Source organism: Symsagittifera roscoffensis, chromosome 1 (assembly GCF_963678635.1).
Source record: "Symsagittifera roscoffensis chromosome 1, txSymRosc1.1, whole genome shotgun sequence".
In the NCBI taxonomy this organism is placed as follows: domain Eukaryota; kingdom Metazoa; phylum Xenacoelomorpha; order Acoela; family Convolutidae; genus Symsagittifera; species Symsagittifera roscoffensis.
The window spans coordinates 85,373,868-85,400,300 of record NC_087062.1 but is presented as its reverse complement, the minus strand read 5'-3'; the positions used below and the strand labels follow the sequence as shown (position 1 = coordinate 85,400,300).

The window sequence follows — 26,433 nt, the reverse complement described above, 5'->3', positions numbered from 1 at the left end:
TGGTACGCTGAGGCCCATTTCGAAGCTTATTTTGCCAACTTTAAAAATAGCAACCCAATTGTGGGATCGTGTCAGGTTTGTCCAGGAGTTGCGAATTCGACCTCGAAGTACGAATATCAAAATCCTTTTAGTTCGCGAGATACGACGATTTTTGTGATGTTTCAAAAATTACAGAAAACTTAGATTTAAAACATTTAAAAAAAAATTGGATTCCCTCACCTTGTAGTTGTGTGCTGTCACGGTACACTCAGGACTTGCAAATCTTGTCTCCAAATCTGTCTGCTCAAATGCCTTCAGTTTCCGAGATATGAAGTTTTTATGATTTGTGCAAAAATTTTCACAAAACTGGGTTTTCACAACCCTATAGTGGGTTGCTGTCAGGGTGCTCTCCGAAGATGCAAATTTTGCTTCCAAATATGACTGCTCAATTTTTTTAATAGTTTCCCAGATGATAGCTATATGATTTTTTCAAGAGTTTTCCAAAAATTTATATCTTGATTACAAATGAAGGGCCGATTTAGAGGGGGGTGGGGTTTGCGGACGCCTCCTCCCCCCTCAGAGATTCGACCCCCTGCCGACCCAAAGGGTCCCCCCTTTGGTACTTTTTAAGAAATCCATTTTTGGCCGACCGACCCTGAAGTTTTTTGAAAGGCGCGTTGGGCGCCAATATATATTAATTTGAAGTGGGGGAGCGCGCGCCAAAAAAACGCGATTTTTTTTATCAACATTTTCCACAAAGTGCCTAAAAACGCCTTTTTTGGACTGTTTTTTCAACATTTTTGCATGCGGCGCAGAAAATTTGGCCAAAAAAGATCGACAAAATACTTGAAAATTTTTTCGAAAATTTTTTGAAAATCATCCCCCCCCCCTCGAGAAAGTCCTAGATCCGCCCCTGTTTCAAAGTGTATATAATTGATGAAAGAATATTCGTGGATGCGTTTGAAAATAGGAAATATGTTGGGATTTTTCAGATAATTATCTTTTTTTTTGGTTGATATAAGCAATTTTCACGTTCTTAAAACCAATTTAAGCACCGGAGGTTCTTAAGCGCTAGTTTGCTATTAATTCAGATGCGAATGAAGAATTTTCCATGCCTCATTGGTTCTTTTAATTGGACTTTTGTCCGAGAGGTATGTGATTCGAGTCCCGTAGAATCATAAACGTTTTATTTGTTGCTGGCGCTCGCAAAATCAGTGCTATGGTATGCTGTTGCCTAAGTTTGTAATAAGCAATTAATAGTGAGCCTTTGTTACAAATAGGTGGCTTCAGTTGTACTTTGAGTTGGCTATGAACTACATTTCAGGTTTAGCTGAATGTCGAATATGTGTTCAAACCGAGATTAAGAGCATCAAATATGAATTAGATTTGAACAAGTATTGGTTCTTTGTGTCTGCTGTTCGTGACAAAAGACCCATTTGGCTATGGCGGTGTCGCCGCAGAGATTAAACGCTGAAATGGAACTGCAGAAGGTACAAAAGAGATTAGACCTTCTGACAGCCGAGTACAACAAACTGGTGAACTCACACGCCGAACTGCAGAAAAGACACCATCTGATGATGTGCTCAAACAATTCCAGGTGAGATAGATATCAAGTGCTGTGCATACTAATTATTCATACAATTGTCCGTTAAATACATCAAAGAAAAACCTAACATAGATGACATAGATCAGTCAATATGTCGCCTACTGAATGATTTGTCAGTTAAACAATGGAAGATATGGAAAAAATTTGAAGTTTCGCTTTTTTACTTCTTCGGAGTTTCGCTTTTCACGCTTGCGACTAGCAATTGTTATCAAACTGGAATATAGACTTTTTTTCGGGTTAACAACTAGTTTAACAAAATCACTTGAATCACTAGACTTCATTCAAGTGCACTCTCTCCACTCACGTGCTGTCAAGCTCAATCTCCGGCAAACCTGGCACAGGTAACTAGTACGTAATAACTAGTTACTGTTTGGTAGTTTTATGGGGACTTGAAATTTTGAAGTTATTTTTAATTAAATAGTTTTTTTTCGGCTCAACTGGTGTCTGCTCAAAGATTGTCGGCCTTGTTTCCGCTTCGTAAGTTTTGCTCATTTACCAATTTGAATTTCAACTATCTTGCTCGACATGTTTGCCTAGAATTCCTGCTTGATAAAAACAGGTGTTTTGAAAGTGTATGGGATTGGGTTTTTTTGTTTTTTATTGATACGCTTTGAAAATTTTTTATCGTTTTTTGCAAAAAAAACTTTTTCTCAAAAATTTTTCTATCGATTTTCAAAAAAGGGATCCATAGAAAAACCGCTTACATTATACTCCGCTGGTCCGCCTTCGAAATCTCTGGGGGGATTTTTTGACCAATATTTTTTGATTATTTGTTTGTTCAAAAACTAACCGAACAAATCTGAATCTGAATCTTTAACTTCAATGAATAAAACGGACTTCAAAAGATTCCCTCCATTAGCGGCCACTTACAATTTTTAGACAAAATCTTCTTCGGAAAAGTCAATTTTTTGAGCGTTTTTTATTTTAATTTTATAAATTTTACCGGAAAATACCCTCCCCTATCTGAGATCTGGGTTCAATCCAAAGAAATGGTTGTAGCAAGCGCCTTTGAATACGTGAATGCACCCAATTTACTTAACCTAAAAAGTTATGGCCCTCGGAAAGTTTTGATTTTTGACCGCTTTTTAAACTTTTTTGACAGTTTAAGCGTTCAATGTGTTCAATCGTGCAACTCGATTTTGGGAGTCTTCTCTACTTTACCAGCCACGACCTGCTTTTTGCTGAAAAAATGAACTGGTTTTGGAAAGTCAAGTTTTTGAACTTTGACCATGTTTTAGAAACTTGGATTTTCTTAAAAACTACCCTATCAAAATCTAAGAAAAAATTAAATAGAAAGAAGCAGTTGCGGAATTTTTTCCTGCAAAACCGGTTACTCCTTTATAAGAGAAAGGTTATGTATCTGCGAAATTTCTAAAATCAGCTATTTTTACCTTTTATATAACAGATTGTTTAATAATTCAATCGGCCTTCAATTAAAAAAAAAGCACATCTTTAAGCGAAAAAACATGAAAAAAATCATTTGATTTGTTTTTCTCTTTTTTTCCTATGTTTCCCGTTTTTTTTAAAAGATTTTGGTATTTGAATATTTGCGGTCGGAGCATTCTGTGACCTTTGCGTAACAGCCCACTATTCTAAATTCTCTGAAATCTCGATCCGTTTAAAGTTAGATTACCAGATGCTTGCGTTAAAGTTGTACGCTCTTTTTCCTCCCCCACTCCGACCGGACGAACACAACGTTGTAAGACCACTTGGTAAACAATAAAACTTGAGATTGAAAACCAAAGGTGTTTGGAGTAGTCTAATCAGTCCGCATGCCAATTTGATGACAATTTGACGTTCTGAGTATAATTTACAAAAATATAAATTTGCAAGTGGGTGGTGAAACGGCAAAAAAAAGTCAAGTGATAGGAATTGAACACAAAGAAACATCGTCGTTTTCTAAGTTTTAGTGAGTGCAAGCGAGAGTTTTTCTAATTTCCTTTTAAATTTTATGTGTTTCAGTGGTTCGGTTGCAACTAACCTCTCGGATGATAATTTCCCTGTGAATATCCTTCGCTTCATCGGGACTCTTCTATTCAATGAGAGGTTCTCAGACGTGTCTATGACATTCAGAGATGAATCGGACAGACCAGTACCGTGTCACACGTTTGTGCTTGAAGCACGTGGCTTCAAATGCAAGCGAGACTCTTCTTCAGAAAAAGACTCGGATTCAGATCCAAGGATTGTAAACATGTGTGAAACTAGCAGAGAGATTGGCTCAGCTATGCTTAAATGGATGTACACAGGTTGGTGCATTAATTGAACCTATAGGAAGTTTCAATCCGTTTCTTCAAGGGTCAATGAACGAAATATGATTGAATGAAACGTGATTGACTTTTAGTTTCGAAAATGGATTTCAATTTCAAGGTTTTCCAGCGTAATAAAAAAGTCACCAATTACCGTGCTTCCTCGGATTGGGTTAGTTTTGTGAATTGTTTTGTCAATCATAAAGATAGAAATTTAAATCATGTTGTACGTCTCTAGTTTTCTTGAGTTCATTGACTCTTTTTCAACTGTCTGTTAGCTATGTTTTTGAAAAACCATATAATTCTGTTTGTGTTTCTTCCTTCTTAAATAGTTAATGTTTTTAAACTTAAATGAAAAATGCTTAAATCTGTGACACGAGTTAAAGTTTTGAAGAAAAGAAATGGACAATATAAATTTAAAAAGCCTAACATGCAGATTTAAAGTCAAGTCTAAACGTTTCTTTTGGTAGGAAGTTTTTTTTCATGAGAAAATTATGCTTTGAAAGTATTAGTTGTAAATCATTTGAAAATATTTCAACTTTTTTTTTCAATTTTCAGATACTCTGGAGCTATCTGGTAAATCTGAATCGTTTCTGATGGACATGTTGCGAGTCTCAAGTGACTGCAACTTGAGTGAACTGAAACAGCTGACAGAACAGTCTCTGGCCCCGTTTGTTCACACTGAGAACGTGATCAAGATGTACCAAGTGGCAGTTCAGAGTAGTGCAAATACACTAAAGCAGCACTGTTCCGCTGTCATGTTCTCTCACTGGCACAACTTCTCCCATTCCGACTTCGAACCCCTTGGTACGTTGAAGAACACGGTCTTCATAGATAGCGCTCGTCAAAAGTAGAATTTCAAGGAGATACCGTTTTGTATTTACACAAGCGAAGCCTAATTTCATAGTACAAAGACCATTTTTTTTACAGCCCAAGTCGCAATTTAAAGTGTTCACTTATCCTGTTGCCGAATAGAATGAGTTCTATAGCATGTACTTAAGTAACTAAAAGGCTGCAATAGGAAGTTATTAATAATTTTTTAGCGTATCCAAATTTGAAATCTCCTATCTTGACTCTCTTCACAATAGAAAATATTATAAAATACAAAAAATAGAAAGAATCAATTTCGTTTGCTAAAAATGACTATGGTCGAAGTATTCTGCGCTGCATGTACATTGCCCGGCCATTCTTTTTTTGGCTATATGGTTGGAAGCTCGGTTATTTTTATCAGTTGTTATTTAAACACACAGTAGTGTGATTCTTCAATTTCTCGAGACACAGAAGTTGCTTCATTGATGTTCTTCTCGTGTTGAATTGGATGCGAATGTTTGAAATTATTTCAGACACAGACACCCTGTTCTTCATTTTGAAGCAGAGAAGTGAAACGCCTCTGCACGCGGCCATCAGACTGAGGCGGGAGGACATAGTGTACAAATATCTCATAGAGTACACGGAACAACTGCCGACATCAATCAATGCCCCGGACGAGACAGGTTAACTAGATTTGTCTGTTTACGCTTCCTAAATATCAATTTAAGTCTAATCAAATTTCACGCAATTTGCACGCAAATTATCGTCTTAATTCCCGTTGTTTTCTGATCGCCGAATTTCCTGAACCCCTTGCGAGAAGCAAACGTTATCAAATCAGAATATAATATTTTTTTCGGATTAACAACTTGTTTGACAAAATCTGTGACGTTTTTGCTGATTATGGTCATGCTCATTTTATTGAAAATTCAAAATTAACTTCTAGATACTAAAAATATTCACTACTGATAACTGCTATTTATGATTCTAACCTTCGTGTTTTATAATAGAATTGCGATATTGTTTTTTTATGATGGTGATGGTTTTTCGCATTTATGGTTGTCTCTCGTAGATTGAATTTTACTTCAGTAGTTCCTTGGCGGTAATTGGGGAAAAAAGATTGACGAGGCTGAATTTCAAATAATCGAACTGTTCGATTTTTTTTGACATCCTTTTCGTTTTTGATGAAGTGTTGATCCGAAAAACATAGGTCGATTGAGTGCTTATTTGCGACGCAGAATTTCATGCGTATTAGTTTATTGCGATAAGCAAGGGTATTGCAATCGGGTACTAGACTTTTTTTCCCGTAAACAACTTTGTCCACAGGATCTCCACTTCTAGAGGATCTTCTAGAGAAGTAGTATTTTCCTCTAGTAGATATTTAAGAAGTAATTAGTTCAAACCCGTTTCAGGTTGTAATTATCTTTTCAAAAAAATATTCATTTTTTTCGGGTGCGTGGTTTTTGATCTAGTTTCTGTCGGTTCATTTTCCGAGTTTTTTCTTTTTTACGTTTTTTTAGATATTCAAACAGTTTCAGTTTTTTTTATATCGGCTTGGTCAACTTATTTTGCGTAATTTCAAGAGCAAAATATATCTGTTTCCATTTTTAAGGGCTGTTTATGAACTTTATCCGATAAAAATATGAAGTTTTTGTAGCTGTAATTTTTCATCTTTTGGCAAGTTATTTTTTTAAGTAATTTTTTCTGTAGTTTTTTTCCATTCACTATGCTGTTTTTTAAAATGTTTTCTGAGTATTATAAAGTTTTATTTTCAGGCGAAGTAGCTTTATTCATAGCCCTCAATACCGACCAAGCCAGTGTAGCCAGTCTTCTAGTGGAACACGGTGCAGATGTCAATGTCCAATTCGCCATTCCAGTCTTTAAAAATGAAGAGATAACCAATTCTCCAACTAGCAGACCTCTACTGCACTATTTCATTATACTGCAGCAGTTCTACCCTGCACAATTTCTGTTGGATGCGACAGATATTGATGTGGCACAACCCGCCAGGTTTGGTTAATAAAATCATAAGATTATAACTTTTTTGAGCAATTAAAGTATAAATTTAGTTCTACGAAACCAAACCGACAAATTTGAGCGACCATTGACCTACCGACACAAGTGGATTTAGTGGGGTGGGGTGGGCACCACATCAGGGATTTGACCCCTGACTACCCAAATGGTCTCTCCTTTGGTACTAGTTTAAGACATCCATTTTCGGCTGACCGACCCTAATTTTTTTCTGAAGTCGCATTCGGCCACAATACAAATTATTTTTGAAGGGGAGGGCGCGCCGAGAAAAGGCAATTTTTTGGTCAATGTTTGACCTGTTTTTTTTCTAAACATTGCCTGCGGCGTAGAAAATTTGGGGTCTTTTCTGTTTATGCGGCCCAAAATGCTGAATGCGCAAAAATGTTTTGCAATTAAGCTTCAAGTTTCCTTCCATATGTTTATTTCATCCAATCAGAATCAATCATTATAAAATTTGGTCGAAATAAGACCTGTGTTGGGATTTGGGAGAACTCTTGCCTACCGGTACGTTTTCAGGTGTTTACTGGCCTTGAATTAAATAAGTTAACACCTCTACGCCACTTGGATTTGAGTACTTTGAGTAGAGGACTGATCGTATATTTTCAGCGAAACTGATTAGTTTTTTCTTTTTTTTTCCTGGAAAAATATTATTTCAGTCCAATAAGCTCAATCGGACTAATTTGACATAGGGTGAATGAGAAGGAGACGTGTCTGATTCAGACAGTGAACCTAATAGGCAATTGTGATAGACAGTAAGGCAAATAAAGCAGAAGCAAGGCACCCAATTAGGAGAAACCTATTAGCGGAATATTGAATCACTATTTATTACAACATTAGTCTTATTTTCGTCTGATTTGAGGTAAATTAAGTTGTGAAACAATTGTTCTTTTACCGCCAAACGCGTTCAATTACCAGCCAAAGTGCTTCTCCTTGTCATTCACCTTGACAAAGTAGCTCAAGCCTAATTGACTCTAAAATTTTGGAGAAAGAACGCGAGTTTTAAATTTTTAGTCTTCAACATCCAGGAAATATATTTTTTTTCAGGGATTCTCTAGACACGGCTCTGCATGCTTTTGCGTCAGTGAAGGAGCCCACAGACGAAACATTGTCTCTGCTGGATCGAATTTTAAATGCAGATGATGAAAGCTTACAAGTCAATGTCAACCTTACAAATAGTTTGGGTCAGTCAGCTCTGCATTGTAGCATACACAATAGAAATTTCAAAGTGTTCGAACGACTGCTGGGAATCAAAACTACTGATGTGAACATTATGAACCACGAGAGGGAAAATGCGCTCTGGTTGGCTGTTAAACAAGACGAGAGGGAGTTCGAAGCTAATTTGGAGCCGAAATTTAGTTCGGCGCTATTGAAACGTGGAGCTAAAATTGACATCAATATCACTAACGATAACGTTAGTTAACTTTTCGCGGGCTTATCAGTAAAATCAGTAACCATAAATAATAGTCGGACTGGGTTGAGTGATATATCGTATTAAAGTCCTTTCAGTCGTGATTCGGAAGCTTCCAAAAGAAAAACCGGATTTAAATTTTTGACTTTTCGTCTAGTTTCGAGCGAATAAAGCGAGTGAGCATACTCGCAATGGCTTATTTTAATAGATTACAGTAGCTTAATTTTGGCCGTGAAACTTTAATTTCATTCAAGTAAAGTTAGTTTTTGTTCGTTTTTTGCTTTTGCGCCTTTTTGGGTATCAAAATTCGAAAAAAAAAATGAAAAATTTGAACGTGTGACAAGAAATCGTGCTTACATAAATACTGAACGAGGAATATACGCTGGAACAAAATGCAAAATATTTTTTTATTTCAGGTACCATTCCTAAACTACTTGGCCGAACATCTGTACGAGAACGCGGCCATTTACTTTGTTCAGCAGAAATGCAACATCAATCATCAAGACTCAAATGGTCTCTCTGTGCTGCACATCGCTTGTATGAACAACTTAGCTAACTTAGTTTCCACACTGCTTAATATTGGAGCCAATTGTAATATACACACTAAATATGTTGCGGCAGAGAAGCCCCGACCAGGACCGCCCCCGCCACTGCCCAAAATTTCAGTCTCGTCACCTCTTCCAGTTTCTCCGTCATCTGAATTTTCAGAAAAGAGTTTGAAAAAGAAGAAAATAGTGAAGAAAAAAGTATTGAAGCGTGTTTTGAAGCAGAAGAAATCAAATGATACGTTTCCCTTCAATAATGTAGCCTCGAATCCGGAATTAAAGAAGCAGAGTTCGTTGAATCCATTTGACGGTAAGTTCTAAAAATTGTTTCTTGTTTTCCTTAACCAATTATTCCACCAGCAAAGCTTGTGTTATAGTAGGAACTATCTTTTTTTTCCAATCTAAGTCACAAATATTGTTGCGACGCAAATATTGTTGCGGCAAAATGTGTTCCTTTTGATCAATAACCAGCTTTTAATTACAGCCAATGCTAAGGATATTAACACATACTTTTATATTACAAATTCCTGTTTGATAATAAACAAGTATTATGACAATGTTGGAACCAGATCCAAACTATATATTATTATTGGTTATAAATTAGATATTTTATCCCTATAAAAAATTAAAGACTAACCAATCACACTCCATCAAACTAACAACTCACTCATTTGTAAGTGCTGAAATTACTTGTAATTTCAGCACGAGAGCATTTTGAAGCATTTTGAATTTAACTTACAACTTAGTTGCTATCTCCAAGAGACCGACTCGTAACTAAACTAGTATACTCTAGATCTATTGAGACTAAGTGATGTAAGATTAAGATCGATATTAGACTAAGAAGTTGCACGAATCTATCCGGCCGAAAATAAGATAGCGTGACGAGCAGACGGTGTACCTTATCTGAAATTACTCTATGAATGAGTTTACCTCACATCTAAACTCATCTGGTGCGACCAAAAGTCTCGAACAAGACCTTAAAAACAAATTAGCTAAGAGCTAACCAAATAGATTAGATTTAGACAAAAAACGTTTCCAAAATGTTACACGACAATAATTTAATTGAAATGTCTCTACGACTCAATAGATCAGAGCCATTTTTCCGAACAATACGAGAACTACCCGGTATTGGAAAAAGACCTCGGAAAAGAGACGATATACGACTACAAAGGAAATTACCCATAAAATTCATGGTCGTACGGCAAAAGCCAACACAAACTTTTGTATTTAGAATTTTATTAGCAATGAGTTTAGATTTTCATTTGCAAACATAGTATTTTTGAAGAAAAATCTTCAACGACAATTACAGGCTCTAAACTTATTATTGTACAATAACGACTGATAAAAACACCCTGATAGTCGTTCCCTTCAAATCTGCAGTAAATTTAAAAAGATATCTGGAAAAAATGTTTATTGAAAATAAAATTATAAAAATTAGTTAGTAAACACACAAATTGTTAGTAATATATAAATCATCTCTTCATCTCAGCTTCATCACCTAAAACATAACAGCGAATCATAAATCCACTAACATCATCAAAAACTAATTAACTAAAAATTATAAATTAAAGCTTAAACTTAAATTATAAAGGCCTATCCTATCCTATTTTTTATTTTTCTTTAAATCAAACTTATTTAAATTTAACAGATCATCAAGGCTTTCCTTGGATCTTTAAATTACTTTCATCCAAATTAAATTTAATTTCATTAATTTTATATCCTGATCATCAAGGCTTATCCTTGGATCAAATATAACAATTTTGAATCAAGTTTGAAAATTTTTCCAGTTATCCAGATTTCTCAAAAACAGAAGTAGTTTTTTTTTTCGGTTTCCTTGAGTTCATAAACAATTTTTAAAATCGTCTTCTGGATATTTTTCTAAATTTCAAACTGAACCAGGGGTCCAATTTTTTCAGATCAAGGTCCTTCTCTTGAAATCTAGTCCTGCCTTTGTGTTGAATTGTACCATACCATCAGTCATAGAATTTTAAAAGAGGTTGGCCAATCTGCCTATAACTTCTATAAAAGGCCTGGTTAAGTTTCGTTTCACTTTCAGAAGATGACGGAGACGCCGAAGACTGGGCCTCAAATCCTTTTGCAGATCCAGACAATGTGAGTATCTCTACAAATCCGTTCGAAGAAGCGGTGCCATCAGAAAGGAACGAAAGCCCTCCTGAAGATGAGTTTGAAGAAATCGAAGAATGGATTGATGAAGAAGTAACTGACGATGATTTTTCGGATCCTGACGTGAGTGTGATATCCTCCTCACAACTCGGAAACGCCATTACTAATTTCTCATTCGGCGACACGACTTCAACTAAACCGTCATCGGCTAACCAAAACGAAAGTTTCGAAGAGGAGGAATCAACAATATCATTGGCCTCGGAGGCCTCGCATCAAACTCCCCTTCATCTTGCAATTTGGCACAAGCATGAAAACATTGTACGGCTCATGATCGAATTTAAAAGAACTAACCCCGAAAAGTTAAATTTGGATGAGAAAAATAGTTTCGAGCAAACGCCGTTCGCATTATCTCTTTGGCTGGGCTTAAACTGCGCTGACGAATTGCTAAAAGCTGGCTCAAATATCAACGATCGAAATGCAATTGGCGAATGTCTACTTCAACAAGCTATAATGCACCAAGACAGCTCAAGCGCTTTATTTTTATTAGACCGAAACGCTGATTTTTCATTCCGATCTGCGAATGGTGATTCGCCTTTGATGTCAGCAATTAAGCGGCATCTCCCGTTAGTAGTGGACGCTTTATGTATACGAGGAGCTGATATGTCACAGGCTGATACGAATAACAATTTGCCGCTCTGGGTAGCTTTGGAAACAGGGCAGGAAGATGTGGCTTCAATTCTAGTGAAGCATGGCTGTGATGCCAATGGGTGGCATATTTCCCCGCGAGATGGATACTTCCAAACAATGCTGCACCGAGCTATAAAGGTCATTACTAATATTGGATTACGCGAGTTGATCGTTGATATGATTTTGGTTAAAAAAGCTGAGATGTCAAATGTAATTGACGTCTAAATAGTCGAATTTGACATCAAAAAGTATAAACATATCATTTGAAATGTTAGACACCTATTTTATTGTAAATTGTAAAAAAAAAATATCAATGTAAGAAACTAAGAACTTGTAATTAAATTGATTTTATTTTATAAATCGGAGAAGGTTCAAAATTCTTAGCTTCAAAGAAATTGCAACGCTTTACGATGCATTTCAACGTCAGTCTTCAACGAGTCAACAATTTTTGTCATTTATTGATGTTATTTTTACTCATTAAATTAGAATTTATTTGTAAAATTTAGGAAAAGAATGAAGCGGTGGCTTGTTTCCTTGTGCGCTGTTGCGGCAACGTGGATCTGGAAGCAGTCTACCAGGAATCGGCTCCAGGGTGTAACCTGAATGAACGAGCGAAACAGGATCTGGATCGACAGGACACCCCTGGACACCTGGCTGCCAGACTAGGTCTGGCTGGAGTCCTTCTGGCCTTGTTGGAACACGGATTCAAAGTCAACAGCAAGAACTCGGAGAAGAAGACTTGTCTGCATATTGCGATCGAATCCGAGAACTCTGTATGGACTATCTTTTGTAGTTCCTATTACTTATCTATACAAATAGCACTCATTGATTCAGTTTTCTCAAATTGGGTTATTTTATCGAAAAAATGTAAATCATATTTTTTTCTAGAAACGTGAACAGCTTTAAGGCCGTCTTTTTTTCGTTGATGTTCAAAAGTTAGGATTTTTTCAAAAAACAAGTCAGTATTTTTTTCCGTTTCCTTTCGTTTATGACTCTTTTTTCCAACTCTGTTGGTTATGTTTACATTAGCAAGCTTGCGAACGTTAGCGTATTAGTGCGAACCTCCTTTTTTGTTTTGACCCGCAAATAAAAGTGTTCTTTTATTTAGTGGCACTTTTGCTATTATCACGATCAGCATTTGTTCTCTGCTTTATCTGTCGCTAGTGTCCGTGGCTGAGTGGGTAGTGCGGGAGACTCATAATCTCTAGGTCGCAGAGCGAATCCGAGACAGCCGACTTTTTACTAATTCGAGGCTTATTTCTACTTTTACTTATTGCACCCCTTTATAGAACTGTTTTTTGTCGTGTTCTTGCCAGTGTTTGCGAAGCAAAGCTTCGCCTCTCTGTTGATTTTAGCAGAGAAAATGCCGTTTTTTTAAGCAATGTTTTCAAAAAAGGTTGATATTTTTTGATGTAAAAAATGAAATTAAAGTCAAAAATATCCAATTGTATTGGTTTTACGAGTTGTTTATTGTACTTTTTCAACACTTGTCTGCAGAGTCAGTTTTTTCATGTCGTTATTGGCTTGTTTAGAACTGTGTGGATGTATTGATGACGTGTCACGAGGTATCCTTGAGTGCGAAGGACGCGCGAGGATCCACTCCATTCGGATACACTCTCAAGTACAAGAACGACAGGGCAGCCAACCTCATTCTGCAGAGGGATCCCAGTGCCGTGGAACATCTGGACAACAGAGGCAGGAGTCTCCTACACTTAGCTGGTACAGTCTCTTCTTTCCCATATATTTTCATGGGGGCCTTTAGCAGATCTCTTCCCCTACCATCCCCTCCCCGACACTCCCCTCATCTTCCCTTCCATGTATTTTTGGGGCCTTTAGCGGATCTCATCAACTATACCCTACCCTCCCCTCCACTCCCCTTCCCACTCCTGCTTCCCATGGTACATAGTAACGAATCTTCCCCTCTATGAGGAAATGATTTATTAGCTAAGCATATGTGAATTTTGGACCTAGGAAATGAGACGACAATCAAATCAGAAGATCGTAAAGTGACTGAAATTAGACGAATGTTCTTTGTGAGTTTAGACGATGAGAACTGGGCCAACACAATTTTTTGTTTAGAATGAAGTTACACAAAACAAAAAGAGTGTTTTTATCACAGAACTGATCAAAATTGTTGATATGAAACACTCAATTGAAAAAGTATAGTACTTTTGAAATGCATAGATTATATAATTGTGACATTAGCAACCTGATTTGCTGTTGAACAATCAGTGTTTCCTCAACCAAAAGTTTCTTTAAGTCAGTAAACAAATTTATTTATTTTTAAACAATTGGAAGTTGGTTATTTTCTAAATTTAATCAAATTCGGATTGTCTAATTTGCTTGTCGTGTAATTTCCTAAACCGTGCGAATTTTGCAACCAAATGTTTTTTTAAGTTACTAGACGGTTTTCCGCGGTTAAAAATTTGTTTAAATTTGAAGGCGAAGAAAATCCTAGTTTTACTACATGTGATACTAACCGTGTCATGATCTCATTTACCGCGTTATAATATGTCTATTAAATTAGATGTTTAAAAAAGGGTTTTCAAATTTTGTTGGCTTTGCGGATGTTGTCTCGTTTTTGGTTGCCGAGGTTTTTTTAAGAGTAATGAACGTAATGAAGACTCTTATATAGGTCTTGCCGACTTTTTTTCCAGGAAAAAGTCCTAAAATGTGCATAAAAGTCTCTAATAACTACAGATGTGCATTCATACTTATTGATGCATTGATGAATGCACATAGATATATGTACGCTTTTTGAGTTCAATTGAAATTCATCTGCCGAAGGTGACGTAAATAGCTCTCTCAAAATACGAACGTAGAAATAGCGCAAAAAACGTGAACGATTTCTTGTTTCGAAAATGGAATTTAATTTTTAGATTTCCAGCGGAATAAAAACTTAACCTATTGATCCAGTTTTCTCTGGTTGGGGCTATGTTATCAAAAAAGCGCCAATCATAAATTGTTCTAAATTCAAAGAGCTTAAAGGGATTTTTTTTTGAAATTCGAAAGTTTTTTTTCCAACAAAGTCAGTGTTTTTATGTTTACTAACCTTCATTACTTTTTACCAATATTCGATCGGCTATGTTTTATGTTTTGAATAAAAGGCCCAAAAAATTATGTTAGTTAAAATTTTCATGTTAGTTTTTTTTCTATGTTTTATCTATTTTTTCAAACTGATTTTATCCTTGTATGTCTTTGCGAGGGTATGCATAGGTTTCAACTTTTATGATTTCACAATATCGAATCGAGAAGTTGATGACGTGAAGTTTTATTTCGCCTTCTAATAATTTTTTTTATGATATTTGTTTTTTGTTTTCATTTTGTTCTGCTACGATAAATATAGTCGGCACAATCCGTGATACTTACTCTGCAATTGCTGTACTTGGTAGTAACAGTTTTTGCTATCTCATAAATTTATTACGAATCTATCTTTTTTACTAAGAAAACTCGCAAATAAAACTGCCCATATGGTGGAACTTTTGCTGCATAGCATAGCCATTTAAAAGCATCTGTTCTATCGGCCTTTTTGGTTTCTGCCTTTTTAAGCGGCTATGGCTCAGATGTGAAGACGAGAGACTCGTATTCTCAGGTTTTCAATTCAAATTTGGCACAAGTAGTGAAAAGTTTATTTTACAAGACTTTTTTTGTCTGTTTTGTCCTTATCTTTTCTTTGCCTTTTGAGAGCTACTGTTTCCGTATTTTTGCTTGTGTTTGTAAAGTTTCCGTGTCTAATTGTATACCGTTTTTTGTATCGAATAATCTGTCCAAACTGATTTAAGAAAAAATCAAAAAAAAAAGGCTTTCAATTGTTCATATCTAAAACCACGCTCCACGGCGGAAAGCCCTTATCTTTCCGGTGCTTACACTAGCCAGCAGCTTAGTGTATCAGTACGAACCTTCACATAAAAGTGCTCATTAAAAGTGTTCACTTATTTGTGGCACTTGTGCTATAATCACGATCTGTAGCATTGGAAATTTCATAGCATCTCTTCTCTGCTTTATTTGTGGCCAGTGTTTGTGATTTATTTAGCGTTGTTGTTAGTGCGTCAGACTCACAATCTCTGGGTAGCGATCGGTCGGAGATGAAAGACTAAGCCGAAATATTACTAATTCGAGGCTTATTTCTACTTTTTCTTAAGGCACTTTATAGAGCTGCTTTTTGTCGTTTTCTCGCTAGTGTTTCCGAAGCGAAGCCTCGCCTCCGTGTTTATTTTGCATCTCTTTATCATTCCCCCACCCCTATGGTACCTATTAATGAATAGCCACCCCTATCAATTCAATGTTTAAAGTTTGGAAATATGGTACTTGTTAACGGCTTTCTCTCTATTGTTATAGGGGTATTTGAAGAGGTACTTAATTGGTTTTGTTTCAGCACAATCAGTTGACCTTCAGTCTGTCCTCTTTCTGCTGACCTGTAGAGCCAACGTGAACGTAAGAATGCAAGACAAGTCAGACATGACGCCTCTACATGTGGCTGCTCTCTCCGCCCAACCGAACAACGACTCACTTCAGATGATCATGCGAAATCTGATTCTCGCGGGCGCCAATGTAAACGCGGTCACAAGAGTTGTTCAAACAGCACTGCATTTGGGTATTTTTCTTCAATTTTCTTTATTTTTCAGTGTTTAGCTTCTATTAGTTTTTTCTATTTCTAGGGCTTGAAACTTTTTAAAGTTTATTTTTATATACAATCAGTTTTTTTCGGCACAACTGGTGTCTTCTCAAAGATAGTCGGCCTTGTTATCAGCTTCGTAAGCTTTGTAATTTTTTGCTTGGCTTGTTTGCCTAGATTTCTTGTTTGATAAAAAACAGTTATTATGAAAGTGTAGGGGTGTTTTTATTTTTTTTTGAGACGCTCTGGAAAATTTTAATATTTTTTGCCCTTCGAAAAGGTCTGTGGGGTAAATATTTCACCGATCTTTTCTCAAAAACTAACCTAACAAATCTGAGAGCGCCCGTCGATTAGCGATTGTACTCAAACTTTTAACTCATAAAATTATAGTAGCCCTCCGAAAGTTTTTGATTTTTTTTAAACCGTTTTCTAAAATTTTAAAATTTTTCTCAAGAAATAACCTCCCAAACCTGAGGTTTTGGGTTCAATGGGAATAACGGTTTTTTGTTTCTTAAAAATTTATCGTCCTCGGAAAAGTCAATTCTTTGAGCGTTTTTTTTTTGTAAATTTTATGAATTTAACCAAAAATCAGTCTCGTGTCTGAGATTTTGGTTTCAATCCAAAGAACGGGTTTTGGGAAGCTCCTTTGCATACGCGGCTACGCCCAATTTTTTCGACTCAAAAAAATATGGCCATCCAAACCTAGGCTGAATTTCTTTTGCATAAGCGGCTACGCCCAACTGTTTTTTATAACAAAAAGCTCAGAAATGTCACTTTCTTATTTCTTGACCGTTTTTTGGACTTTTTTTGATAAATATCCTGCCAAATCTAATATCATAGGTTTAATCGACCCAACAGGTTGTTGGAAATTAACCTTCCTGTTTTGCTACGCCAAGTTTCTTTCAGAAAAAAGTTATGGCATTTAAACAAGTGAAAGTTTAAAAAATTGGACCGTTTTTCAGAAGTTTTTTAATCCACTCAAAAATTGTCGTGCTTATTCTCAGGTTGAGTGTTCAAACGAGAAATTCGATTTTGGGATTCTTCTCTACTTTACCGGCCACAAACTGCTTCTAGCAGAAAAAAGTTAACGCTATCGGAAAGTCATGTTTTTGAATTTTATCGTTTTTCTAATTTTTCTTTGAAACTACCCTATCAAATCTGAGATGAAAATTTCAACTGAACGAAGCGGTTGCGAGAATTTTTTCTGCAGAAGCGGCTACTTCCTATTTTTTTTGTTAGAGAACTTTTAAAGAAGGTTTTGAAGAACATTCCAAAATCTCAAAAATTTTCGCTTTCCTCACTTATTTTAGTAGAGAAACAACTAAGGTTGTGGGGCAAAGTCCAGTTTTTGAAATTACGCATTTCGTCCCGCATCAGTACAACAAATTCAAAAGCATATCATATGCGTACCTCCAGCTTTAGTTGAGCCCTAGGTGTCTTTTATCAAATTAATGTTGGTTCACCTAGTTTTTTTCAGCATTTTTTGTTATTTTTTTTTTGATTTTTTTATGATACTGTTGTATCGCAACTCTTTGTACTCTCTATAAGTTTGTAAATTTGGGCGATGTAAGTTTTTAAACTATGTCCATGTTTAAGCGGCCGATAGGGGAAGTCATGAGTTGTGTGCTATTCTGCTGGAAAACGGAGGCGCTGATGTGAATATCCAAGATGCAGAAGGAAATACACCACTGCATTTGGCAGTAAAAAGCAGACACGTCTACACTATTAAACGCATACTCGGCTAGTTGATTTTTTTCATTCTGCATGCAATTTTCAAAACTTAGTTGGAAAATAGTATCCAGAAAATTTATGTAAGTTTGTTAACGCTCAATTTTCCTCCAGCTCTCTAACTTTTTAACGGTTTATATTTGACCTCCAGCTCTCTAACTTTTTAAACGGTCTCTCAGCGAAGCTCAAAGCAAAGGTTTTCAGAAATCAGTCAAATTTTCAAATCTGATAGGGAAGATGATTCTTTCAGCAAGCAATAAATTTCAAGTAATTTCATACAAAAAGTATAATTTGTGAAATAAGAATTAAAGTTAATGGTTGACCTCATTGTGTTTCAAATCTATCTTCACCGTATTTGATTAGCTTTTCTATAAAGGAAAGTTGTAACACATGTTGAAAACTTATTCCTGATTTATAAGCAATTCGATTTACGCGTTGTCGTTTTCTCATTCAAAACCTGGGTCCATTTCAATTGACTAAAAGTTTCGTATGAATGTGACTTAGAGTCAGGGGCGGATTTAGGGGGGGGAGCCCCCCCCCCAGGGATTCGACCCAAAGAGTCCCCCTTTGTACTAATTTAGGATATCCATTTTTGGCTGACGGGCCTAAATTTTTTCTAAAGGCACCTTTGGCCCCAACACATACTAATTTTTAGAGGGGAGCGCGCGCCGAAAAAACGCTTTTTTTGGTAAAAATTTTCGAAAAAGTGCCTAAAAATGCACTTCAAAATTTTGCCTGCTGTGCACAAATTTTGGCCAAAACAGGTTCTTTTTACTGCTTTGGGAGAGCTCGGATTATCATTTTGGTCGACCTAAATTTTCGAACATTTTTTGAAAATCCCCCCCACCGTCGAGAAAATCCTAGATCCGCCCCTGCGTAGAGATATGGGGATAATGTTTGCATATAAGTCGCTGACAAAAAATCGGGTATCTTCCTGACTCTTTGTCTTCTTTTCTGGTTTAGGAGTTGCTTTTAGCGACGATGATGGAAGTTTTGAGATATGCAGGCGTACTATTGGATTATATCACGGATTATATCTTTAAAAATGAGATTTGGCAATAATACACAGGAAGTTTAGGGGGGGTGTGGAAGAGATTAGAAATCGTCATTTGGACTTGAATTAAGTTAATTAAATTCTTGCAGTAGAGATGAGACCTAATGATAAGCTAAAGCAGTCCAAGATAAGCCTTAGCGCCATCTAAATTAAAGCATATCCTCTATTGTTTCAATAAATGGATAAATATCTTTAATTTGTTGATTGATCTCTGTGATGATGTTGAACTTTTTTCAGCTCCAGGATCTGATTTGTTTTGCTTCATGGATATTTACACTAGCTAGCGTAGTGTATTAGTATGACTCTCTTTTTTTAAAGACTAATGAACGCAGTCAAGACTCTTATATAGGTCTTGCTGATTTTCCTTTTGTTTTTTTTTTAGGAAAAAGTCCTAAAATGTGCATAAAAGTCTCTTATAACTACAGATGTGCATTCATACATCTGGCTGCTTTTATGAATGCACTTAGGTATGTATGCACTTTTTGAGTTCAATTGAAATTTATCTGCTGAAAGTGACGTAGATAGCACTTTCCAACTACGAACTTGGAAATGGCGCAAAAAACGTGAAAAATATATAGTTTTGGAAGTGGAATTTAATGAACGTTTAGTAATTTTATATAAGTCTTGCAGATTTTTTTTGTTTTTTTTTCAGGAAAAAGTCTTAAAATTTGTTGACGCTCAATTTTGATTTTTCGCGGTTTGACTTGTGATTTCTTTTCAAGTTCAGTGCATTTCTTTTATTAATAGGAAGGCAAACTGCGCTGTCGAACAGCAAAATTTTTAAGGTCATGAAAAACGTGATCGTCTTTTTTTTTTCGAAAATGGAAATTAATTATTAGATTTCCCAGCGAAAGAAAAGTTTTACCGATTGATCCAGTTTTCTCAAATTGGGTTAATTTTAACACAAAAGTGTCCTTCATAAATTGTTCTACAAATGAAAAGCTTTAAGGCCATCTATTTTTCTTCGAAATTCAACAGTTAAGTTTTTCGAAAAAAAAACAAGTCGTTTTTTTAGTTTCCTTGCGTTCAATACTCTTTTCCAACTTTCAGTTGGCTATGTTTAGATTTCCAGCGGAATAAAAACTTTAACCTGTTGATCCCGTTTTCTCAATTTGGGTTAATGTTATCAAAAAAGCGCCAATCATTAGTCGTTCTAGAAATTCAAAGAGCTTGAAGCGCATCTATTTTTTTTCTTTGATATTCGAAAGTTTAGCTTTTTTAAAATCAAGTTCAGTGTTTTTTTGTGCTTACTTGCGTTCATTACTCTTTTCCAATCTTCGATTGGCTATGTTTTCCAACTTAATTCGCAAATAAAAGTGCCCCTTCATCACGATCTTTAGTATTGAAATTTGATAGCATCTGTTCTTTGCTTTGTATGTAGCTAATGTTTGACGGTCAGAGAAGGGCGTGAGACTCTTAATTTCGAGGTCGCAGGTACGAAGCCGAATCATAGCAAAGTTTTACTAATTTGAGGTTTATTTGTACTTTTTCTTATTACTTTTGATAGAGCTGCTTTTGTCGTTTTCTTGCTAGTGTTTGCCTCTGTGTGAAAATTTAAAAAGGACGATTCTAAGAGATGTCTCGGCACATGGATACGAGCTCATGGCTTATACATTTAACCCCCCCGCTCCCCTCGTCTAAAAACATCAATTTTATTGTAATTGTTCCGCATGCCACTTTTTTTGTAACAATTGGACGATGTGAACATTGCAGGTTAAACTTCAATTCTCAGCAAAAAAAGTGCTTATTTTTACTAGCTTAGTTTAAGCGAAGAAGCATTGTTTATATACTGCGGATTCTGTAAAATTCGGGTTCTTTATTCAGAACTGAGCAAGAACAAGATTGACTTGAGACTGAAGAATGCTCGTGGACGCAATGTGCTGCATACTTTGGCCGCTTGTTCCTCAAAAGCAGACTCCACTTCTGTAATGTCCATATTCCCACTACTACTCAACGCCGCAGGTATTGTGCTGTGATAAAATATGCCGGGCTTATTTTCAATTCCCCCCCCCCCAGCCTATTAAGCTAGCTATTAAGAAAAAGTTTTGTCTTCACTGTCTATTATGGGAGGGGGGTTGTAATGAAAAAACTTAAAACCGAAATGCGCTCCTCACTAATGTGGTTTTTTGATGCTCTCTAAAAAACTGGTCATTTTCCCGTTTCCCATCCCCTTCTAGCTTCAAAAAGTTGTCTAAATTTTGTACTTGTTTAAAGCTATAATAGCGCGAAAAAACTATCATAGAAATTGAAAACCTGCCATGAAGGAAGGAAAAATAGTCGTTTTTTTTCAGAGACTGCTAATTTGACTTTGAGTGATCACATGATAGTTTATATGTTTACCTAACTATTGAAAATCACGAAAAAAAGTTTTTTGATTACCAACAATATGATATTTGCAGTAGTTTCGTCAACACGTAATGGTAAATGTTTACTGAAATGTTTTCATGAAACTTAGATGCAGATTCGTAATTGTCTCATATTTCGAAGATGGCTACCATGGCTATGATTTTTTATGAATTGAAGATTAGAGAAATTCCTAACTGCTGCCACATCCATCTGTTCGACCAATCCTAAATTTTTTCTAAAGGCGCATTTCAAATAAGATTAGGTTGCAAAAAACGCATCAAATTTTGAAAAACAGCCTAAATCGGACCTTTTGGCCTGTTTTTGCGAACTCAACTGCGGCGCAAAAATTTTTGGCAAGCTGTTCTTTCCAATTTTTCAGGAGAGTTTGAAAAGTCAAATTGGTCGACCAAAAAAGTTCAACCAAATATTTGAAGAACTATTTTTGAAAATCCGCTCAGCCTTTCGAAAAAAAACTAGATTAGCTCCTGCTTCTTTTAACAAATTAATTTTTGATTTCTGTCAAAGTTTTTGACTTTCGGAGGCAATTACTTTCATTTTTTTACTCAATTTCGGGTCCGGTAATTGAGTTTGAATGATGTCTCAAGATTCATTTCAACTATTTACGCTTGCGATTTAGCAAGCGCTATCAAACCGGAATGAAGACTTTTTTCGGGTTAACAACTAGTTAAACAGAATCACTTGAATCATTTTACCTTTGGTTCATATTAAATCACACGTCAGACGTTAGTTTTCCCACGTGGCGAAGAGGTAACGCACATGCTTATAAAGACGAAGGTCAGTGGTTCGACCAAGCACTGCTCTGAAAATTTTTTGCTATTTCGGTTTTCTTGAGTTCATTGACATTTTTCCAACTATCTGTGGATGATGTTTGTATTTTTTCGAGAAGATTATAGAGAGTGTGTGTATGTAATTTTTTGGTTTATCAGGAAGGTTGTTAAGAAATTTTGATATCTTGACACTGCCCAGAATTAGGGTCAATTGCTTTCAAGTTAAGAGCTCATACGTCCTAATTTAAAGTTAATTAGAATAAAAATTGAGTAATAATTTTTTTTCCAGGTAATACAATTTCGCTGAACGACGAAGACTCAGAGGGAAATACGATGTTACTCCTCGCTTACATCAACGGTCACTCCCAACTGTGTCGTGCTCTGGTGACCAGGGGGGTGACATTGGGAACTGTGAACAAACAGGCACTCAGTATATTCACATATCCTGCACCCACTACTGATCTATTACACGGGCTGCTCAAACTTGTCAGCAGGTACACGACTCTATAGTTTTTGTTAGTCTTGATTTGTTGGAAAAGTTTGACATAATCGAAAAAAACTAGATTCGCTCCTGCTTCTTTTAACAAATTAATTTTAATTTCTGTCAAAGTTTTTGACTTTCGGAGGCAATTACTTTCAGTTTTTTACTCAATTTCGGGTCCGGTAATTGAGTTTGAATGATGTCTCAAGATTCATTTCAACTATTTACGCTTGCGATTTAGCAAGCGCTATCAAACCGGAATGAAGACTTTTTTCGGGTTAACAACTAGTTAAACAGAATCACTTGAATCATTTTACCTTTGGTTCATATTAAATCACACGTCAGACGTTAGTTTTCCCACGTGGCGAAGAGGTAACGCACATGCTTATAAAGACGAAGGTCAGTGGTTCGACCAAGCACTGCTTTGAAAATTTTTTGCTATTTCAGTTTTCTTGAGTTCAAGTTGTAAAAAAAGATGCAAGTTGTAAAAAAAGAAAATTTTATTTTTTTTTGTACCTGAATTTTGTTGTTGTGTTCGTCGTTGAAAATTTTTGTGGTAATTCGTGTTGAACTTTCAAATTTTTTCGTAATTTTAGTCGTTGAAAGTTTTGTCTTAATTGGGTGGTAAACATCCGATGCAGACGTAAATTTAAGATAAATAGTGATTTTTATAATCATATTAGACTGGAAAAGTTGACGTAATAGGTGTTGAACTTTCGATGCAAGACTCGAAATTAAGAAAAATCATTGCTTTGAATGCTTTAAAACTAACTGATGTCGCCCATCCCAAAATTCTACCTAGACAAGAACGTGCAAGTTTGTAAATACTGCTACCTCGTCATACGCATGTGGAGCGCCATCTAACAGCAACCAACATGCAGTTTCTCTCTAGAAAATATTTAATGCTTTAAAATGTACTGTTTTCCGATTTGACTATATGATACTGATCTGGTTTTCTCATTGGCTTAGAGTTTTGTTGATATTTGTCAACGGCCCAAAAATGTGGAACAAAATTTAGAGTACATTTTTCGAATGTATAGTTGATAAATCAAAGTAGTAACCGAAAATTGCGCGCTTCATCAATAGACAAAACGTGAAGCGAAAATAATAAATTGAGTACTTATGTTTGAACTTTAGTGAACCGAAGTGGAGTGAGTCAGACGTGTGTATGGAGTGTGTGGCCAAATTCACAGTGACCTTCAGAAGACACCACTGCAGACACTGTGGCAGAGAACTATGTGCCCCCTGCTCACAACAGATGTCGCCCATCCCAAAATTCCACCTAGACAAGAACGTGCGAGTGTGTAAACACTGCTACCACGTCATACGCATGGGAGGCGCCATCTAACAGCAACCAACATGCAGTTTCTCTCTATACGAACTTGTTCAGAACTTGTTTTTTTGGACGGTTTGATGCTTGAAGTTAATGAATAATCTGTGACACCGAGTGTGGAATCACCTGAAAATCTATGATTTGTTAAGCAACAATATCAACCGTAAGGACTCGTGATTGAACTGCGATGAAAATGACTGTAGTTCATTGAGAATCGACTGATGTATGTTGACTGTGAAGTTGGCTTAAATTGCGACAATTGTGAAAATTTGTTAGTTTTAGAAACGTTGTTTCGATGTTGTATATATATATATATATATTTATTTCTCCTGATTTATCAAGCCGACGACTCTCCGTTTAATCGAATCAAGTTATATGTTATTGTTCCGACTTTCGATACGAAAGTAACGGAATATTTGTGCTCGGGGTGGGTTTTTTTTCTTCAGACAAATTTCGACTTTTTAACTAGCCATTTTTGACGGAATTTTTTTTATATCATTCGAAAGGTATTGTTGTCCTGAGCTCAAATTTGAAAAGATATTTCACCTGTGATCATTTTTCGTAAAGTTATGGGGGCTTAAACATTGCCATTTTGGCCAATTTGGGACAATTAACGCGCGATATATTTCGCGCTATTGACGCGTAAGCGGAGAGTTAATCCGTCTTAGAAATAGTTCCAAATTGGTTAAAAGAAGCTTATTCGCCATAATTGGTTTGTTACAAGGAGCAAAATATATCCTTTTGTACTTTGTATGGCGTGTGGGGGGATGATTTTCATAAAAAGTTTCAAAATTTAGAAGAAAAAAAATTTTCATTTTATTTTTTCGGCTCTTTTTCCTTCCCCCCCCCCCACCTGCAAAATTTTACAAGTGATGTTTTGTTCACTTTATCTGAATGTTACAAAAATTGGCATGCAAACTAAATAAGCCATGATAAACATTTTTAGTCTTCATAATTAACCTTGTAAAACCCCTCGTTACACCATGAAATTGACCCTTATGTGAGGTGGGGGGAAAAAAAAAGAGCCATTTTTTCTTACATTTAATTTTTTAATGTTATTACTGCTCCATAAACCTTAAAAGGCAGTCGGAACATTCAGGGCTTCGCCCTGATACGAGTAGTCTTGTTTATATGTAAAATCACATACTTAACTATCAGTTCTTTGGTTAAAAATGCAAATTGATGCTTATCTTGACTTCGAAGTGTTATTATCTATTTCTATCGTTGATAACAAAATTGGTATATTATTTATTGAATGAGTTTGATTCAATGATTAAGAATGAATTGAAATTTCACACAGTAAGTTTTGGAGTATCGAAAAATTGACAAATTGTCAATTTGTTGGAATAAGTTTGAAGCAATTTTATGCACTTGACAAATTGTCAATTTTATCTCTGATTCAAAACGAGTAAGTGACTTATTTGAGCCGAGAAGCTAGTTAACCCATATTAGACTGAAAACATATGTCCAGCATTTGCTTCAGAAACTCTATATTCAGAAAATATATATTCTTCACTAGTTGCTGATTTTGTTTCCTGGCATTTTTTGTTGCATTTTCCTTTTCGCCGTTTTTAGAGCAAATTGTTGCCTTTATTTGCAAAGAGTAGTTTCGCTGTGTTTTGATCTAAAAAGATGATTTTACAAGAAATCAGTTTTAGATCAATTCAAAAATGATCATAAAAAGGACCATATGCAGCTGCAATTCAGCTGAAAAATTGGCGGATACTTGATACACTTGTGAAAGCAAGTGTCTTGTAATCGGGAACTAGACTTTTTTCCAGTAATTAATTTTCCTTTCAGGTAAATTGTTTTATTTGAGAACCTGAGCAACTTCGTTGTCCTCTTTTTGCCTAGAGGTAGAGCTCTAGGGATTATTTTGTGCTGTCAGTAGTTTTCATTGTAGATGCAATTGTTTTTGATTCACTGAAATTAGCTCTGACATTGTTTTTTGGTTTGATTTTTTTTTCGCACATTCACCCTAAATGGTTTCAAAAACAGACAATCATTGATTTTGAAAAAAATATATATTTCAAATATTGTGTGTTGCAGATTTTAAGTTTTAAAATTAAATTGTTCGAAATTTTTTCTGACACTTTCTTATGACAATTTCTGTTTTCGGCTCGATGTTCGTCTGTCCGCTGTTTTTAGACTTAGTGCCGCTCGATAAATAGGGAAAAGCTAGTTTAATAATAGTGGTGTTTTTCAGCTGTTTTTCTGAAATTTTTTTCGTTTTCCAGAAAAAATTTTCGATTGTTATTGTATTCGTTTCTTTATCTATTCGCTAGTTTGCAATACTGCTACTGTGTTGTATCGCAATGACGCGAAGCTCCGCTTCATCTCTGTGTATGACAATTATATAAAGTAGGTGTCGGGTGACTTTTCTTACTTGGATGATTCAATTCGTACTTCGGTTGGATTTGTGTAAGCTGAATAAAAAAAATGAAATCAAATTAAAAGGTCTTGCAATTGTCCTCCAAAATATATGCGAAATAAATTCTGTAAAAAATTTTTTGTAATATTTTTAAAAGGAAAATGTCTTCTCACGCAAGGCCATTTATCTAATAAATATTCAAGCAAATGCTTGTGTTCTTAAACGCTTTGACTTTTTTAACCGAAGTCGTAAATTTAACGGGCTCATAAAAGGGCCGAGTTGTT

At 35.8% G+C, this 26,433-nt stretch overlaps 1 protein-coding gene across 1 annotated transcript; it reads left to right on the top strand.

Moving 5' to 3' along the window:
• The first annotated feature begins 1,307 nt into the window (after window positions 1-1,307).
• Window positions 1,308-24,238, top strand: LOC134840352 (rabankyrin-5-like). The gene is made up of 15 exons (XM_063856119.1): window positions 1,308-1,576; window positions 3,548-3,831; window positions 4,390-4,638; window positions 5,175-5,324; window positions 6,414-6,648; window positions 7,714-8,080; window positions 8,494-8,932; window positions 10,679-11,571; window positions 11,940-12,206; window positions 12,966-13,152; window positions 15,809-16,027; window positions 17,645-17,788; window positions 20,655-20,792; window positions 22,254-22,458; window positions 23,583-24,238. The coding sequence occupies exons 1-15, from the start codon at window positions 1,422-1,424 to the stop codon at window positions 23,791-23,793; spliced, it is 4,143 nt and encodes a 1,380-aa protein (XP_063712189.1). The 5' UTR covers window positions 1,308-1,421; the 3' UTR covers window positions 23,794-24,238.
• The last annotated feature ends 2,195 nt before the right edge of the window (window positions 24,239-26,433 follow it).